Source organism: Eurosta solidaginis, chromosome 3 (assembly GCF_040869045.1).
Source record: "Eurosta solidaginis isolate ZX-2024a chromosome 3, ASM4086904v1, whole genome shotgun sequence".
NCBI classification, from domain to species: Eukaryota; Metazoa; Arthropoda; class Insecta; order Diptera; family Tephritidae; genus Eurosta; species Eurosta solidaginis.
In genome coordinates this window covers 54,979,295-54,999,165 of record NC_090321.1, presented here as the reverse complement: position 1 = coordinate 54,999,165, position 19,871 = coordinate 54,979,295, and the positions used below count along the sequence as shown (strand labels likewise).

The following is a 19,871-nucleotide window of genomic DNA, read 5'->3' as shown; positions in this document are numbered from 1 at the left end:
AACAGTGTTACCCTGATCCATGTTTTGGCCTATATCTCGAGACCCTACTCACCCAGGGGTATGAAAATTACCCTCTACTAAAGCACTCATCAACAGGTTTCATTTGATATCCATATTCTATAAACACATTCTAGGGGCACCCGGGTCCACATTTTGGCCTATATCTCGAGACCCTGTGTGTCGTTCACGGAGACCGAGACCTTTCCAACGAATGGGGAGCTTGGGGTCGGCAGAGCCTCGTCTGTTAGTGAAACAGTCGCATCAACCTTGCAAAACTAATAAATATGCATGCGAAGCCGAAATAAAGACATGCATTAATAATACCCACATATCTATTTACATACGTCCTATTCGAATTGCCTGAAATTTTGTATATAAATTTGCCTATATTAGTATTTACGATGCTTTTTCTGGCAAGTAGACCAGAGGCGGACTGAGACTGGGATTAGAACTAGGACTGGAACTGAGACTCGGAATGGGACTGGAACGAAATACATACCACCCTCTGTGACTGGCAATAAGATATGAAGGAGAATGAGAGAAACTTGAGAGAAGAGAAAAGAGAGAAGGAGACTGAGAAAGAGATATAATGAGACGAAAATGGAGATAGATAAAGTGAAAAATACGGAGGGACGAGTGAATACAAAGATTAGGAAAAAGTGTAGAGGGGCGAGGGCAGAGTTAGACGGAAAAAGCTTAGATAGACCAAATTTAGGGCAGTACAACGTCTGCCGGGTCTGCTAGTATTTAAATATTTTTTGCACTGCTTTCAACGAAAATTTTCAAAATGTAACTTAGAACGTCATAAAAAATTGCAAAAAAAAAAAACAAACATGACTTTTTTAAAGCTTAAATTTGATTTGACATTAAGAACTAATTTTTTTTAGGAAATTAAAAAAAAATGTATTCTAGTAGTCTTAAAATTTTACATTTTAATTTAAATTTTTTTAAAACAAAACAAAATTCTTTTAAAGTAAACAAAAGTTCTAAAAGTTTAGTACATAATTTTTATAAATCCGAAAAGTAGCTGCTAAAAAATTTCACAAAAATTCGATAAAATTAAATTTGAAATTTTAGCAATTGATTCTTTTATTTTTTGTAAAATTTTCAAAAACTTTAGTACATACTTTTACAGTGGAATTAAAAAAACTTGCTGGAAAAAATGTTCACAAAAATGTTAATAAAATAGGTTTTGAATGCAAAAGTTGTATGAATAGATTTAGCATTTTATGGAATAAATAAATAAAAATAAATGTATGGCGCGATAAACCTCGAAGAGATTTAAGGCCGAGCTTCTCTTCCAATTTGCGTTGTGCTCATTTTAATTTTTCCTGCAAATTGGCGCGACGGGGCCTACTTATTTTATGCCGACTCCGAACAGCATCTGCAAGGCAGATGAGCTTTCACTGAGAACCTTTTCATGGCAGAAGGAATGAGTGGAGAGTTTTTCAACAAAAAAAACAATTTTGTACACAATTTCTTTAAAATTAAAAAAAAAAATCATATGATACGAAAATATATTAAAACCACTCTTCTGTTCTTTTCTGAAGGGAATATTTTTGATTAAGCTGAAATGTGTTTCTAAAATTGTGAAAAAATAAATTTAGTACATAGATATTTTTGTAGTTGATTCAGAAGAAATGTATGAACTAAATTTTTAATTGTAATGTTAAATAACCCATATCTTCAGTACGTAGCATTCTGGTAGATTTAAGCTTTTAGTACATAAATCATTTTGAGAATGTTCTTCGGATTAACCCGGTTTTGACAAGTTCCTACTTAAATTTTTTATAAAGCCATACATAAGAAACAAACTTATTATACAACACTTTTTAGGACATCAAACACCATGGTCCAACTATATGGTTGGCTCATCTGCACAATAACAAAACATGTCTGTTCAAATTGTCAAAATCTGTGTATTGGTGTTGGTGCGAATAGTATGGATTGGAAACATAAAACTTAGCAGTTTTTGTATGTGTAAGAAAATGTTGCCAATGTGTTGGTTTCATTTTGAGTTTGCCATCTCCTTTTGACAATCCGATCGACCATGCAATAAAATAAATAAAATCAGCTGATGAGATGAGCCAACCATATAATTGAGCCATGATCAAACACTATATGCTGGTAGATAACTTGAATTATGTAAGATTGTTTTTTCGTTGAAAATTTCCCCAAATTTTTGAAAGTTTAAATTTTGGATGATTTTAATAAATTTGTGCATCAACATTTTTTATGATCTTTTGGATTTTCTGACATATTTTTTTTTTGATTTCTTTTATTAAAAAAAAATGCTTAATAGAAAAAAATTTAAAACATTGCTCGACTCCCACTCCCGGGAGAAAAGGCTTTGAAGAGATTTACAAGGTATAATCGAAACAGCTGTCGCCTTGTCCGTCCTGATGTCACGTTGTTTAAATTTTTCCCAAATTATTAAATAAATTGCTAATGCATTTTGACTTTTATTTTTAAGATATTTATACTTGCACCTCCTCAGGTAAAAGTTTAGTACAAGAAAGTTTTTCTTTCTACATTTTCACAAACAATAGTACTATGTAGTACAAAATTGTTTAAAGTTAAGTCGAGTTAGCGCTAATTTTTTTCTTCACCTTTCATCTTTGTTACGAAATTTCAATGCGTTTTGAACCTTAGGTATTTTTTTTGAAATTGTTCTAAATATAAAAATATAGTTCCAAATACATCAAATATGGGAAAATAAGCTCATAAATTTTTTATTGAAATTTTTCAGCATCCCTCAAAAGCTTGGGCGACAAGACCGCCAACTTATTCAGTCGCAAGAAAGAAGATGTTGCTAAATTGGCCGAAGATCAGGCCAAAGCTGTAGGAGAATCCTTGCAGCAAACTAAAAGTGAAGCGGAAAATTTAGCAGCTGATGCTGGTAAGTTGAAATGGAATAAGCAAAGCAGGAGAGTTAATTCAGAAGAGGACTTTGTGTACTAAATAAATATTCTTATATTTTCTTATTTTAGGTAAGGAAACTGCCGACTTGGCTAATGCTGGCGTAAACAAAGCTAAAGCCGCTGTTGATCATTCGAAACAAGCCATTGACAATACTGTACATCAAGTGAATAATGTGGCAGGAAATGCAAAAGAAGTAGCCGGTAATGCGGCTGAAGCATCACAGAAGGTAAAAGGAAGAGGGAATAAAAATTAATAAAAAATTTTTAGTACAAATACAATTTGGCGCTAAAACATATTTATTATACAATGAAAAGTTGTGGTTTTTTGTTAAAAAACAAATTGGTCGAAATGAATTGGTGCTAAAATATTTTTGTACTAAACTTTATTAAAAACTTTACTAAAATGCGAATTACAACAGTATGCAGATTTTAATCCGTTATTTGACATATAAGTTAAACACTTTAGTACTAAAATGTGTACTATATTTTAAGGGATGTTTTTTTTTAATAAAGATTTTAATATTGATATTAATCCCAAGAGGAAATTTATGCTTCATTATACTGACTCATAGGCGTAAAACATAAAGTGTTAAAATATATGTAGTTCTACAAAAATTATAAAATTTTATAGAATACATTTTTAAACTCACCGTGCTTTGCACACAGAGTATATTAACTTTAATTGGATAACGGTTGGTTGTACAGGTATAAAGGAATCGAGATAGATATGGACTTCCATACATTAAAATCATCAGTATCGAAAAAAAATTTGATTGAGCCATGTCCGTCCGTCCGTCCGTCTGTCCCTTAACACGATAACTTGAGTAAATTTTGAGGTATTTTGATGAAATTTGGTATGTAGGTACCTGGGCACTAAAATGAACGAAATCGGACTACAACCATGCCCACTTTTTCGATATCGAAAATTTCGAAAACCAGAAAAAGTGCGATAATTCATTACCAAAGACGGATAAAGCGATGAAACTTGGTAGGTGGGTTCACTTTATGACGCAAAATAGAAAATTAGTAAAATTTTGGACAATGGGCGTGGCACCGCCTACTTTTAAAAAAAGGTAATTTAAAAGTTTTGCAAGCTGTAATTTGGCAGTCGTCGAAGATATCATGATGAAATTTGGAGGGAACGTTACTCCTATTAATATATGTGTGCTAAATAAAAATTAGCAAAATCGGATGACGAACACGCCCACTCAAAAAAAAAAACATTTTCTAAAGTCAAATTAAAAAAAAATTTAATATCTTTACAGTATATAAGTAAACTAGCAGACCCGTCAGACGTTGTTCTGCCCTATATTTGGTCTACCTGCATACATTTTAATAAGCTTTTTCTCTCTAACTCTGCCCTCCTCTCTTCACTTCCTCTTAATCATTTTATTCACTCCTTCCTCCGTCTTTTTCGCTTAATCTATATCTATTTTCGCGTCACTCTATCTCTTTCTCAGTCTCCTTGTCCTTCCCTCTTTTCTCTTCTCTCAAGTTTCTCCCATTCTTCTTCATCCCTTATTGCCAGTCCCAGAGGGTGGTATGTATTTTGCTCCAGTCCCCCGAGTTTCATTCCCACTCCGAGTCTCAGTCCCAATCCTAGTCCTAATCTCATTCCCAGCCCGTCTCTGGTCTACTTCCCCTAAAAAAGGATCGTAAATACTAATATAGGCAAATTTATATACCAAATTTCAGGCAAATCGAATGGGACGTATGTAAATAGGTATGTTGGTATTATCAATTCATGCTTTTTTTCGGCTTCGTATGCATATTTATCAGTTTTGCCAGGTTGATGCGACTAAATCGAATATCACAATTAAAATTACTTTAAAGCTATGAGCAACAGCTTTCATTTGATATCTATATTACACTCACATTCTAGGGGTATCTGGATCCACGTTTTGGCCTATATCTCGAGACCCAAGACACCTATAGGTATGAAAACTACCCTGCACTAAAGCACTCATCAACAGCTTCAATTTGATACCCATAATGTAAAAACACATCCCAGTGTTACCCTGGTCCACGTTTTGGCCTATATCTCGAGACCCTGGTCACCTATAGGTATGAAAACTACCCTGCACTAAAGCACTCATCAACAGCTTCAATTTGATACCCATAATGTAAAAACACATCCTAGTGTTACCCTGGTCCACGTTTTGGCCTATATCTCAAGACCCTAGTGACAAACATATATGAATACTACCCTGTACTAAAGCACTCATCAACAGCTTTCATTTGTTATCCATATTCTATAAATACATTCTAGGGGTACCCGGGTCCACATTTTGGCCTATATCTTGAGACCCTAGTCACCCACGGGTACGAAAAATACCCTGTATCAAAGTACCCATAAACAGCTTCCATTTGATGCCCACATTTTCCAAACATATCCCAGGATTACCCAGGTCCACGTTGTGATCTCAAGACCCTATCCAGAACGGGATAAAAAGTATCCTATGTCTGTCTCTTGGTTCTAAACTACCCCTCCACCAATTCTCAGCCAAATCTGTTCATCCGTTCTTGAGTTATAAATAGTGTAACTAACACCACTTTCTCTTATATATGTACATATATACATCACATTAGCAGTGTTGCCAGGTGATGCGAAAAAAAGAAGCTAGATTGGCAAAAAAGGTTAGAAAAGGCTAAATTTAGTAAAAAAGGAAGCTAAAAAAAGGCCAGAAATTTTTTGGTTAATTCATAAAATTTTTTTTATATTTTAGTTTACACATTTGTAAATAAAAACTTATAAACATAACTTAAGCATAACTTCCTGTTTCAAAACATATCACGCAGTCATCGACTAACCTTCGTTGCATTCGGTTGTGTTTATCAACTAGCTTGATATCGTACGCTCAGTTCTTACTTTATTTCTCATTCCTCCCCTTTACGGGTTTGTCTTTATTTGTTTTTTCTCTCAAGCGCGTGTGCACTTAATCTGTACCATTGCATTAATAAAAAAAAAATTATAAAATGGGTCCGAAGGGGCCCCCTTTAGGGGATAATAGGTTTTCCATTCTATCGGAAAGCCCAGAACCCAAACGTAAAAAACAGAATACCAAAATAACAAAAGAATTTTTTCCACCATTACCAGTTTTGAAAAAAGATAATCCTAAATATATAGTGGCAAGTGCTGTATACAACAATAAAAACAATAACGACAACAACACAAAACCATACAAACCTCTAAACAAATACTCGTGTTTTGCTGTTCACAAAGCTTTAAAAAACATAAGCACTGATATTTTAAACATATCCGAGCTAAGAGACGGAAATCTTCTCTTATTTGTTAAAAATGCTGAAGTGGCAAATAAATTCCTCTCCACTAATTATCTGTTTGGCATATGCCATGTGAAATTTGACCTACACAACAACCTCAACTCCACAAAGGGCACAATTTACGCACCATGCTTAAATGACGTCCCAGAAAACGATATTGTGGAAAATTTAAAAGAACAAGGTGTCACAGAGGTGTACAAATTCCCAAAATACATAGATGGCAAATCCTCTCCCAGCGGAGTTTTACTTCTAACCTTCGATCTTTACCACTTGCCAACAAAAATTGAAGTATCGTGGTACACCACAAAAGTAAGGCCTTACTACCCTAACCCAATGAGGTGTAAAAACTGCCAGCTACTTGGCCATACGAAGAAAAGATGCACAAAATCACCTGCATGTGACTCTTGCTCTCTCCCCCCTCACGACCCCACTCCTTGTTATCGCACTCTTTGTGCTAATTGTTCCGGCGATCATAAAGCATCAAGTAAGTCATGCCCGAAGTTTATCCAAATGAAAGAAGTTATTGCAATAAAAACCGACAATAAATGTTCAATCCGTGAAGCTATACAATTTCAGCGAAAACAAACCCCGCAAAAAATCAATGAAAACTCAACTCCCTTCTCAGAAATAGTAAAATATCCAATGAATAAAAATAATAAGAAAAACTCAAACGAAGAAAACCCACAAACAAAGCAACCAACAACAAATAGTGCTAGCATTGAACCTAACAGTGCAAGCAAAGAAAAAACAGAAAATGAACAAATAGCAGAAAATAAAGAAAACCCAAAAATACAGAATGAATACACAATTGAGACTCACGAGTCTCCAATAAATACCAATACTCTTTCTTATGAATTCCTTTCTCAAATAAACTCTCTCTCATCAGAATTTTTACCGCAACTTACCTCTTATCTGAATCCCAGCGGTTCCCAAACCATCGATCCAGATAATACGAATTCAATTCTTATGAGCGATAGCGAATTATGAATATCCTCCAATGGAACGTTAATGGTCTTTTCAATAACTACCCAGACCTAAATCTACTTATTAAAGAATTTAACCCCGAGATTATATCTTTACAAGAAACACATATCCCAGCTGGCAAAACAGCATATCCCCCCAACAAATATGTTAGTTTTTTCACTAACAACCCCCAAAATACACCCTGTAAACAAGGCGTAGCCATCTTTCTAAAGAAATCTTTGCACTACAAGGAGGTTCCTGTTACCTCAAGTATTCAATGTTTAGCAATAGAAGTGGATATTGGCTTTAAAATCACAATAATTTCATGCTACATCCCCTCTATGGCTATCAACAAGGGCTGTGTTTATGAGCAATCTCTTAAAATATCCAAAGACGTCAACGAGCGCCAACAAATACAGGCAACTCTACAACAAAGCCATTGAACCTCTGAAGGGATCTTGGAAGTTTTTATATACTGACGGTTCAAAATCCGACACCAGCTCTACGTTTGCGGTGGCAAACGAGCTTGGTGCAACAATCGCCGTCGGTGCTTTACCAACGTACTGCTCGATATTCACAGCTGAAGCTGTTGCGTTACTTGAAGCGGTACAATACGCCTCCCTCAGTGGTGATAAATACGTCATATGCAGTGATAGCAAATCCACCCTGGAAGTCCTTTCAATATATTATAATAAAAACCCAGTGATTAATAAAATCAGCAAAATCCTCTTCGATTATAAAGACTCAATCAAGCTCATGTGGATCCCGGGCCATGTTGGTATTGAGGGGAACGAAAAAGCGGATAGACTAGCTAAAGAAGCTAGCAATCAACCGTTGTACGCGTGCGATTATTTCATCGACAAAGATATCAAACAACTTGCCAAAAAATCCCTCCATAAAGACTTTACACAAGATTGGTCTGACTATCACCACTGGTACAAAGAATCAAACCCCACAGGCGATCCACCAAAATATTCACATAATGCACCATGCGCTAAACTCAAAACATTTGTCCGACTTAGAATCGGACACACAGTGACCACGCACTCATATATTTTAAATGGCTCAGAACCACTAGCATGTGTCCACTGCGGATCGGCCGACAATACTGTCACTCATATTCTAGACGTTTGCTCCGGACTGCATCAAATTAGAACCTCCGTTTTCAATAACATCAAACCATCATCCTATCTCAAAAATCACGACACAGAGAGTATAAACATAATAGATAAGTTCATAAAGCTATGTAAGATTTCCATATAATACTCAATTTAATTACATTAATCATACTCCAATGCTCTACCACGCTGAGCCAGAGGGGTTTGATGACGGCATCTCCGGGGACAGTCTTCGTGGAGTTTAGGGAGTTTCTCTCGGAATGAGGGTGTTTGTTTTGAAATCTTTGAGCCCATCCTCGGCATACATGAATCTATTCTTGTATCCTGGGAATGGGTTCGTGGATTTCGGAGGCAGACATTTGTATTCTAGGTGATAATCTTGGAGTTCTATGGTGGCTGTCTTTTGGTGATGGATTTTCTTGAGATTTCTTTGGCTTAGCGCAAATAAAAAAAAAAAAAAAAGAAAAAAAAAATTTTTTTTTTGTTATTTTTTTATTACATATGTACGTATAGATATAGTTAAGTCTTTTATTTGAGAAGTAAGCCGAAAGCCCTGGTAGCTAGTGCTTAATATTATTTAGGTGTAGTAATTATTAATTAGTTATTACTCTTGTTAATAAATAAAAAAAAAAAAAAAAACATATCAGGTACATGTTCCTTGATTAGCACATGGAATTACTTTAAATGATTGCATATGTGTATATACATAAAAAATATATTAGGATAGGTTAGGTGGTAGCTTCCCTGATAAGGATAGCTCACTTGGACAACACGAAGGTCCGTTGTGATACCACATACACCAAAAATAACGGTGACCTAGATCCAGCTACTTAGAGAATCGTTGGGTAGCAACGATAAAGCTCCGAATGATACCGATCTCAACTTTGGATATATCCTCGGGAGATCCAAGTGAGTCGCGACCGAAGTACTTTCGCCTAATTCTGGCAAAAGCTGGACAATCAAGCATAAAGTGATTTGTTGATTCCACCTCATCATCCTCCATACAGCTGCAGCAGGATGGAGTTTCCAGTATATTGAGACGTACCGCATGGATACCCATGGGACAGTGCCCTGTCAAAACCCCAATGACCATTGATAGGTGAGCCTTAGTGAACCCAATTATTTCAGCAGACCTCCTGCCATCCACTTTCGGCCAGAAAGATCTTGCTACCCTGCAAGACGTGGTATCCGCCCAACGTTTGCTGAGCTGATTCGAGGCCCAGCTATGGAGGAGCAATCCACAGGTGGCGAGCGGGATCCCGAAGTCCCTACAGCCATCTTCATCCGGTTCAGTTGTACCGATGCGGGCTAAGAGATCCGCTTGACAGTTACCCGGGATATCACTATGGCCCGGGACCCAGATAATCTTAATTGTAAAATAATTCGATGCAATCGCAAGCGAGGTCAGGCACTCCCAGACCACCCTCGATCGCACTGTAGTTGAGCTCAAGGCCTTGATAGCCGATTGGCTATCAGAGTAGATGTTAAATTCCCTAACCGTGGTAGCACTGGATAGCATTCCATCCACCGCATCCTTAATCGCAGCAATTTCCGCTTGGAATACACTGCAGTGATCAGCCAACTTAAACTTGCGGCTTAAATTTAGCTCTTGACAAAAGACCCCCCCACCAACCTTTCCATCCAGCTTTGACCCATCCGTGAACAAGTTAACCGGTCCCATGCCCCAGATAATTCCTCTTCCCCAATCCTCTCTCTCTGGAATAACTGGGGTGAAGGTTGTATAGGGAGCTGTTATCGGCATACAGTAGTCCGTTCTGTCCGGGATGAAGTCGAAACTGGTAAGAAGGCTAGAGTGTCCGCGGTCAGAAAGTCTATATCCCATATCACGAAGCCTGACCAACGACCTTGCCGCGGCCGCCTTTCCCGCAATATCTACTGGGTATATGTTCAGCATGACGTTCAGTGCCAAGGTAGGCGTTGTTCTGAGAGCGCCACTGATACCGATCAGCGCCGTCCGTTGCACTGACACTAACATTTTGGAGGTGCTCGCCGTGTCCAGTGCTTTCCACCAGACCAGCACCCCATATAGCAGAATCGGTTTGACCACCATCTCATAAAGCCAGTGTACTATTCTTGGCGAGAGTCCCCATCTCTTTCCGATAGCTCCTCTGCAGCAGTACAAGGCAATGGCGGCCTTCCTGGCCCGATCTTCCGCATTGGGTCTCCAGGACAGTTTCTTGTCCAAAACAATCCCCAAATATTTAACCCTATCAGAAAGTACCAACGGTACCCCTGCAATCGAGGGAGTTCTGAAATCGGGCACCTTATATCTTCTTGTGAAAAGGACCAATTCCGTTTTTCCCGGGTTGACCGCCAATCCACATGATTCAGCCCACCTAGCCACAGTATCCAGGTAGCCCTGAAGAACATCGCGCAGGGCGCCCAGAAATTTGCCTCTAAAAAATATATTACAAACTAATTATTTATATAAAATATTCCCCGTCTGAAGAATCAGAAGAGCTTAAGTCTGGGTATAAAGTTTGGCTATTTACCATAGATATGAGATCATCGGTAATTTCAAAGTCATTACAACATTTAGATAAGCGGTTCAACGAGCATCTAATATTAAGCAGCGCATTAAGCATTTTAATTTTTAGTTTGTTCCTTAATTTAGCTTTCAGACTTTTCATGCCACTAAAATTCTTTCAACTTCCGCGTTACTGAGTGGTAATACTAAAAAACTAAATATTAATTCGACAAGTTCTAAAAAGGGAGGTTCGTTTAATTCATTTTTATGTTCTCGGACTTCCGACCAAAATTCCATGGTGTAGTGTACATTTTTCCATTGTATAGTTATAAGTTTTCGCCACTGCAGCTCTATTAATCCTATTTGACTTGAAGAATAACTATACTTCTCTTTTTCAAAGTAAGAAAATACATCTGGCTTTGAAATTTTCAACGAATTTTCAGCAGAAAAAGAATTAATCTTTTGTAGAGAACTCATATTATTAGGTATTAGGTGTTCACAGGAACTATTGAAATTATTTTATTTTAGAAATTTTTAAAAATACATTCGGAGTAAAAAAGGCTAGAAAAAAGTCACGAAGCTAAAGGCAAAAAAAAAAGGCTAAATGTAGCCTCGAAAAGGCTAAACTGGCAACACTGCACATTAGAAACTTCAAAAATAACAGTATTTCTCCACTATTTAATGAATGTTATTATACAATCTACAAACTTCAATCACTCTATCTATTAAAAAAAACGCATGAAAATCCGTTGCGCAGTTTTAAAGGTTTGAGCATTCAAATGGACTTGGGACAGAGAAAGCGACTTTGTTTTATAATATGTAGTGATAGTGATACATGCAAAAATACCAAAAAATAAAACTTTTTTGAAGAATTTTAAGGAAATGTTTAATATTTTTAACGAAAGATTATTTTTCAATAGATGTATGCATTCTTAACCATTTATGTTACATAAATATGTATGTACATACCTATGTCAAGCTGATATGATATGAAAATACATACATATGCACATTCATACATACCTATAAACCTACGCCCGAATTTAAATAACGCAGCGAATGCTATATATGCACGTATGTATGTGTCGCATCATACCTAAAGCCGTGGTTACTCACGAACGTACGTAGAAAAAACGTGTCAGCTGACACGACCTATCTTATGAGTGTGCAATGTAAACGAAAACTCACCGACGTGCAACGCCCGTACGTACGTAGCCCGGAATGTAGAAATCAAAACAATTTTGATTTTTTCCGTATGAACGTGTCAGCTGATCGCTCTCTCACTAGACAGAGTTGCCTAGTAAACTTTTGTGAGCTAATTTTTGACCGTTTGCAGTTTTATGCAAAAACACCTATTTAAAGTTTGAAAAATTGTGAAAATAATTCGAAATAATTATGTAGAAGTGCAGATTATATATATGTAATCTATTTATTTTTATTTAATATTAATTCCAGCCTTTTGCAACATCAAAAATTAAATTGGAAAAAGTTGATGTTTCCATAAGCATGCATGCAAAATGGTCAATGGCAACAGTGCTTATCTGTAAACAATACACACACAAATATCTTATGTACATGTACACAGACGCACACATTGATTCCTACGGGCTTGAGGGTTCGGTCAAACGTGTTTCGTACGACCAACGTCCGTACGTACGGCACACGTCGGTGGGTAATTGCCGCATAACTCAAAAGCAATTAGTGCGAACAGTTGACACCGAACATTCACACACACGAATTTTTTGGTAAAAATGTTACTTTTGTTTAAACAATTTGGCTGATATAAGAAAGGAGTCAAGTATTTTTTTTGATGCAGATCGAAGGTAAATATTTCAAAGTTTTACTGAAAAGTAGAATTTTTTAAATCCATCCACCCGTTTATGAGTTATAGCTGTGTAAACAAAAATTTTATGATTTTTTACTACATTTTGGCAATTTGCCACGCCCCTATAATATATATCTTCAAATGGTATTAACTGTACCATCTCACGTAGCTAAGCTTTCAAATGCAAAAAACCGTTTTAAAATCGGAGCATTCTGTGTGAAGTTATGTCATACATGGCATTTATCGACTTTATTTTATAAGATTTATAGATTATGTCAACATTCAACTGCAGTAATGATATGGTGCAACAAAATACAAAAATAAAAGAAAATTTCAACATGTGCGTGGCTCCACCCTTTTTCATTTAATTTGTCTAGAATACTTTTAATGCCATAAGTCGAAATTTGATAGGGGCATAGATTTTATGACGATAACTGTTTTCTGTGAAAATGGGCGAAATCGGTTGAAGCCACGCCCAGTTTTTATACACAGTCGACCGCCTGTCCTTCCGTTCGGTCGTTAACACGATAACTTGAGCAAAAATCGATATATTTTTACTAAACTTAGTTCACGTACTTATCTGAGCTCACTTTATCTTGGTATAAAAAATGGCCGAAATCCGGGCGAAATCAAAAGCCCTTGGAATCTTGGCAGGAATACTGTTCGTGGCATTACATATACAAATAAATTAGCGGTACCCGACAGATGATGTTCTGGGTCACCCTGGTCCACATTTTGGTCGATACCTCGAAAGCGCCTTCACATATACAACTAAGGGCCACTCCCTTTTAAAACCATCATTAATGCCTTTAATTTGATACCCATATCGTACAAACGCATTCTAGAGTCACCCCTTGTCCACCTTTATGGTGATACCTCGAAAAGGCGTTCACCTATAGAACTAAGGCCCACTCCCTTTTAAAATACTCATTAACACCTTTCATTTGATACGCATATCGTACAAACGCATTCTAAAGTCACCCCTTGTCCACCTTTATGGTGATATCGCGAAAAGGCTTCCACCTATAGAACTAAGGCCCACTCCCTTTTAAAATACTCTTTAATACCTTCCATTTGATACGCATGTCATACAAACACATTCCAGGGTTACCCTAGGTTAATTTTCCTACATCGTGGTTTTCCCTTATTTTGTCTCCAAAAGTATGAGTATGTAATGTTCGGTAACACCCGAACTTAGCCTTTCTCACTTGTTTCTTTTAGATTTGGTTTTAATTTCTAGTACTTATACGGTAAAATGTACAAAAATTTGAAAAGTGTCAGCATAAAGTATTATAGAACAATGCAAAGCTTTCGGTGTGTACTAAACATCTTAAATGTTCAAAACTTTTGTATTAAAATGTGTGTGTGTGTGTTTCTAGTGAAGAATTTGGTAATAGAGAAATTTATCCTAAAAGAAAGTGTATGCTCCATTATAATGTATAGGCCTAAAACTAAAGTTTTGAAATTTAGTTTTGAAAAAAATGATCAAATTTTAAAGAACACATTCATTTGAATTTGTTTTAGTTTCTAATACTAAAATTTTAAAAAGTACCAAAATTAAAAAAGTACTAGCATAGGAATTTTAAAACAATAAAGATTTTCCAGTTATGCACTAAGGTCGTTAAATATTCCTAGTCGAACCGACACTACTTTGGAAAGTGCTAATTCGTAATTGCAAATGGAAATGATGATCTACAATGCAAGAACTTAATTTTTAGTATAGAATTTCTGTGTTTACTAGATCGAAATTTTACCCAAAAATTGGTTTTTATAGACGTGTGTACTAAATAGTTTTTTAAAAATGCTTGCTAACTAACATTCGAAAAAACTGAATTTGAACAATTTAAAAATTTTACTAAAATTTATTTCAAAATATATTTCTGCTCTTAGCGCTGGTTCTTTAAAATGTACTAAAGATGTTTTCATTAACTAGAAACTGAATTGCCTTCAAAGTTTAGGCAAACGAAACATAAAGGTCCCAGAAACATAAAAAAATCATATTTGCTTTAATTTATTTCTTTTACTAAAAACTACTTCTAGTTTTAGTTGGACAGGTTGAACTCACGTGAGCACCCCACATAAACGGAACGAGTCCATAGTGTTTTGAGAGTATAATACTAAAAAAAATTCTCTATTTTAAATTTTACTAACACGGTTTCCACTTTAGCACTACCGATTTATGGGAGTGTGTACTAAACTGTTTTTGGAAAAAACAAACTTTTAAAAGTTAAATTTTTTTTTCTTTATTTCACTTTAAAATAGATTTCTTCTTTTAGTACGGGTTTTGTGAAAAGTTCAAATAATTTTCTAGTTGATCCTGAACAAAGTTTTTCGGAAAAAAATAAAAATTATGAAAGGGCTAAAAATAAAAAAAAAATTGCATTTGCTGTTTTCCAAAACCAACTACAAAAATTTCACAAATTGTAGTATTTACAAAAACTTATTAACGCTTTGAACACTTATAATTTAAAGAATGTCGTACTAAATTTTTGGTAAAACTTCGCAAAAACTAAATTTTTACAAAAACAGAAGGAAAAAAAACAAAAATTTTAATAAAATTAAATTTACTTGAAATTATTTTTATATACATTTAGTACAAAAGTACTAAAAATTTATCCCCGTTTAATTTGTACTAAAACCCAAAGTGTTTTAAGATGAAAATACCTCTAAATGTAGTAAAATATTTTTCTTTTTCCAGGCCGCTGGCAACGCCGTTGACCAAACAAAGAAAGCTGCCAACGATGCCATCAACAAAAGCGTCAAAGCAGCTGAACAGACCGAACAGACAGTCGAAACTAAAATGAAGGATGCCGGAAATGCTATTGATGGCGTCGTAAAGCAGACTAGCCAAACTGTGGGCCAGAAAATTAACGAAGCCAATGAGTATGTCAGCCACAAGGGCGAAGATTTTGGGAAGGTATGCAAATAAGATGGAAATTATAATTTGTACTAAAAAATTTGAAATAATCTAAAACTCACATTGCAGACCATTCACGATGGCGCCATACATGCACAAGAAGCAGCTGGTAATCAGACTGCTAGTCTGCTGGGTAAGCTGCATATTACCAATTAAAAGGTGGAGGCAGCATTTTAGGCGGACTGAGTCGAATAGAGAAAGAAAGAAGTGAGCCCATTGTGGTAGGAGCAATGGTGAAGTTAGATTAGAATTTTTGTTTTATAATTTGTAATATGTGACAGTGTTTTTAATTATTATTTTATATATTTTTTTTTAATATAAACAGAGTAATGATGAAAATTAAAAACACAATGCAAAATATAATACTTGTACTACAATAACAATGTAAAGCAAAGAAATAAACACCACAAGCATACACTTACAAGCAAAAAATGTGTACAGAGCGAAATAACGAGGCGAAACAATTACAAACAAAGGCTACAAAAAAAAAAAAAAAAAAAAAAAAAAAAACACAGAAGATAAAAACTATTCAGTTGAGAAAATATACTATATTTAAATGTAAAACTATTTCAAAACTGTTTAAAATAAAAAAAAATGTTTACCTCAAAATAATTAAAAATCGTTTTTGGGCGTAAAATTAGATCTTAGAAGGCTTAAGCGCTATTCTAATATTTCACAGCTTAAAAATGATATGTCCATGATAAACTGCTTCAGGAATTTGTTATTAACTCAACGCAAAAAAATTATGTAACAAGTGCCAGTTTTGTGATGTGAAATATTTATGTAACTAAAAACATTTTAGCGTTTATTTACAAACAGAAAGAAGCAACTATTTACAAAAAATGTAGAAAAGAAACGAAAAAAAAAACTAAAAGCAGAAGATTGAACCTAACTGCAAGTAATAAAGAATATATGTAGATGAAAAAAGCGATAAAATTAAATAAAAACATTTCAATTACAACAAAAACTGCTACTTCATACAAAATTCGAATATATGTATAAAAAAATTAAAATAAACAAAAAAAAGTGTGCAAACAGCAAATTGTCCAATATGGCGGAATAAATAGATTTGGTTATTAAATTAGATTAAACAACAATTAAAATTTTTTTTAATTTTAGCATTTAAAATTTTAAGCACAGAAAAGAAAAATATAAATCAACTATGTTTTGAAATCAAAAGTTCATTTTATTGTTTTTTTTTTTTTTTTTTTAAATGCCGGTACTGTTAATATTTTAAAAACTTAAAACTTAGTTCAAGGAAAAATATTCCATTTTTTTTTTAATTTTTAAAATTTAGATAGATAAAAAAATCCAAATGACAACTTTTTGTGAAAATTCTTTATTTTTTCTGTTGGAAAATAAATTTCCCATAGTGATATTCGCTCCGAAATTTACAGTTTTTCAACTAAAAATAATTTTGAAAACAAAATTTTTGAACAAATGCTTGAAATTTTGCTCGTAAGTATTACGTTTTGAATTTTTAAAATTAAATTACAATTTTTTTTAAAGCTTTTGAAAGATTTTCTTTTTAACTTAAAAATTTTTAAAGTTTTTTGTATAAATGAAATATTTTTTTCTTAAAATTGTATATTGTAAGAGATGTGGCAGCATGTTGTTACAAATGTGTCTTTTGAGATAACTTTTCACATTTAAATTTAACATTACGACATCAAAAACTGCTACTTCATTGAAAATTCCAATATATGTACATAAAAAGGGGGGAAAAAAAATAAAAAAAATCAAAACAGAAAATTGTCCAATATCGCGGAATATATAGATTTGGTTATTCAATTATGTATATTAAAAAAAATTCCAAAAAATATTTTTTTTTTTAATTAAAAAATTTTTTAGCACAGAAAATAAAATATAAATATCAACTATTTTTTAAACAAAAATTCATTTTGTTTTTTTTTTTGTCAAAATATATGGCGGTACTGTGATTGTTTTAAAAATTTAAAATTTAGTTGTTCAAGCAAAAAAGTGGAAAATTTTATTTTTATTTTTTAAATTTAAATAGTTTAAAAAAATACAAATATCAACTTTTTTGTGAAAATTCATTGTTTTCACAAAAAAAAAAAAAAAAAACAATAAAGTTTCCCATATTGTTATTCATTTCAAAATTTATAGTTGTTCAAGGCAAAATAATTTGGAAAACCTGAAAATTTTGTTGGTAAGCACTACATTTTGTGTTTTTATTTGTACATTTTTTTAAGCACAAAACAAAATTTTGTTTGTAAGCATTACATTTTGTATTTTTATTTGTAAATTTTTTTAAGCAAAAATACAAATAACAACTATTTTTGAAATCGAAATAAATTTTTTTTTTCAAAAAATATACCGGTACAGTTGTTATTTTAAAAATTTAAAACTTAGTTGTTAAAGGGAAAAAATCCAAGTTTTTGTTAAATTTTTTTAATAAAAAAATCCAAATATAAAATTTTTTGTAAAAATAATATTTTTAAACAATTTTTCATATGTTTTCCCCTTCAAAAATTTAGATCAATTTTTCAAGAAAAATATTTTTGAAAAAAAATTGTTTGAACAAATGTGTCAAAATTTTGTTTGTAAGCATTAAATTTTGAATTTTATTATTTTAAAAATTTAAAATTTAGATTTTAAAACTTAAAAAAATTTTATTTTGGAATTTTTTCCTGGAAAATTTAATTAAAGAAACAAAATCGACAAACCAACTCACTCAACCCACACTTTTATTTTGCATTTTTGCCGAAAAAAATGTGTATATACTGTTATTTCAAAATTAAAGTTCAGTCTTTCATCGAAAAATATTTTTTTAAAACAAAATTAAATAAAAAATGTCTGAAAACTTTGTTTGAAAGTATTTCGTTGTGATTTTTTTAAATTAAATTTTGTTTTTATTTTTATATATTTATGACTTTTTTTTTTGAAAATACAAAAGTATTTTCCGCTGAAAACTTTATATTGCAGAAGATCTCCATAACCGCGCCTTTGAAAAAACTGAACACGAAAAACTAAGCTCGAAAAAATACAATCAAAACTTTCTTACTTTCCAACTGTTTTATAAAATTCTGCTTGTACTTTATAATTTATTTTTTCATTTACGAATTTCTTTTTCTGCAATAAAAAAACTAAAAAGTAAAATGTGAGCAAAGAAAAATGAAATCATATTACATTGTAAATGTAAAAAAAAAAACAAATGAGTAAAAAAACTTTAATATTGTAACCTAAAAAAATATGAACAAAAAAAATTAATAAAACTAAAAAAAACCCAAAGTAAATTTGTATACTATTTTTTTTTAGGTGTAATTGGGTTTGAAAGGAAAGATTTGCTAAAAAATTATTCACATTCATCGTTGAAACTGATATGTCTTTAAGAAGCTTAAAAAAACGAGATATTTCAGAACACAAAGTTTATTACACCCTAAAAAATAGGGGCGTTGCCAATTATTTGAGACGACTTGCATATTACTATCACAAATTATGGAGAAAATCGACCTTCATCCATACTGAGCTTGACAGTTACTCAAATACCAGCTTTCAAGGGTCTTCCAATTGGTCATAACAAGGGAATTTAAATCGATTTTCAGCGCAGCCGCTGCGATTTAATTCGCTGGACTATGTTATATCCGCGTAAAGCTCATCGTTAAGTGTTCTTCGGTACTCGCCATTGCCAACGCGTAGAGGTCTATAAATCTTGCGAAGAACTTTTCTCTTGAACACTCCCAGAGCCGCTTCATCTGATGTTGTCATAATACAATCTTTTGCACCATACAGCAGGACGGGTACAATAAGTGACTTGTAGAGAATCATTTTTCTATGCCGAGAGAGCACTTTACTTTTCAATTGTTCACCTAGTCCAAAATAGTATTTTTTGTACCAAAAAGTATCCTAAGCAATTTATCGATCGTTCTACCTGAGATAGGTAGTATGACAGGCCCATATTATATCTTATAAGGGAAAAGTCTTAACCACTCTATCAAACTTGGCAGCATTTACCAACCCTGGTTGGTTGGCCTGAAAATTGAGTTTAGCGGCATCATCATTTTCCGATAGAAGATGTGAGTCAGTGACGCGTATGTATGTATCAGCCCCTGCACTATTTCACCCCAGGATAGCACTTTGCTCAACCTTGCCGTTTGAATAGAGCTTTTCGTGCCCTCACTGTACTTATCCCTTAACACTCGATTTACTCTATATATTTCTGAGCATTCTGCACATTTTACATCATTTTGTTCCTTCAAAATATTTCTGACCTACTTCTGAGAAAGCTATGTTGTTGTTGTTGTTGTAGCAATGCTCGCCCCACCTAATAGGCGCGACCGATCACAAATTGTCATCAATATCCTCTAACGGGAGTCCAAGGAAACTTGCCGTTTCA

The 19,871-nt window shown here is 33.7% G+C and overlaps 1 protein-coding gene across 4 annotated transcripts in view; it reads left to right on the top strand.

Moving 5' to 3' along the window:
* The window catches only part of LOC137243738 (uncharacterized), a 171,679-nt gene extending 152,908 nt beyond the window's left edge, over nt 1–18,771 (top strand). For all 4 annotated transcript variants that reach the window (XM_067771779.1, XM_067771778.1, XM_067771776.1 and 1 more), the window contains 4 exons: nt 2,750–2,899; nt 2,991–3,148; nt 15,296–15,514; nt 15,584–18,771. In XM_067771779.1, the coding sequence (XP_067627880.1) occupies nt 2,750–2,899; nt 2,991–3,148; nt 15,296–15,514; nt 15,584–15,670 (614 nt within the window). In that variant the 3' untranslated portion in view covers nt 15,671–18,771. The remainder of the gene's footprint in view (nt 1–2,749; nt 2,900–2,990; nt 3,149–15,295; nt 15,515–15,583) is intronic.
* The last annotated feature ends 1,100 nt before the right edge of the window (nt 18,772–19,871 follow it).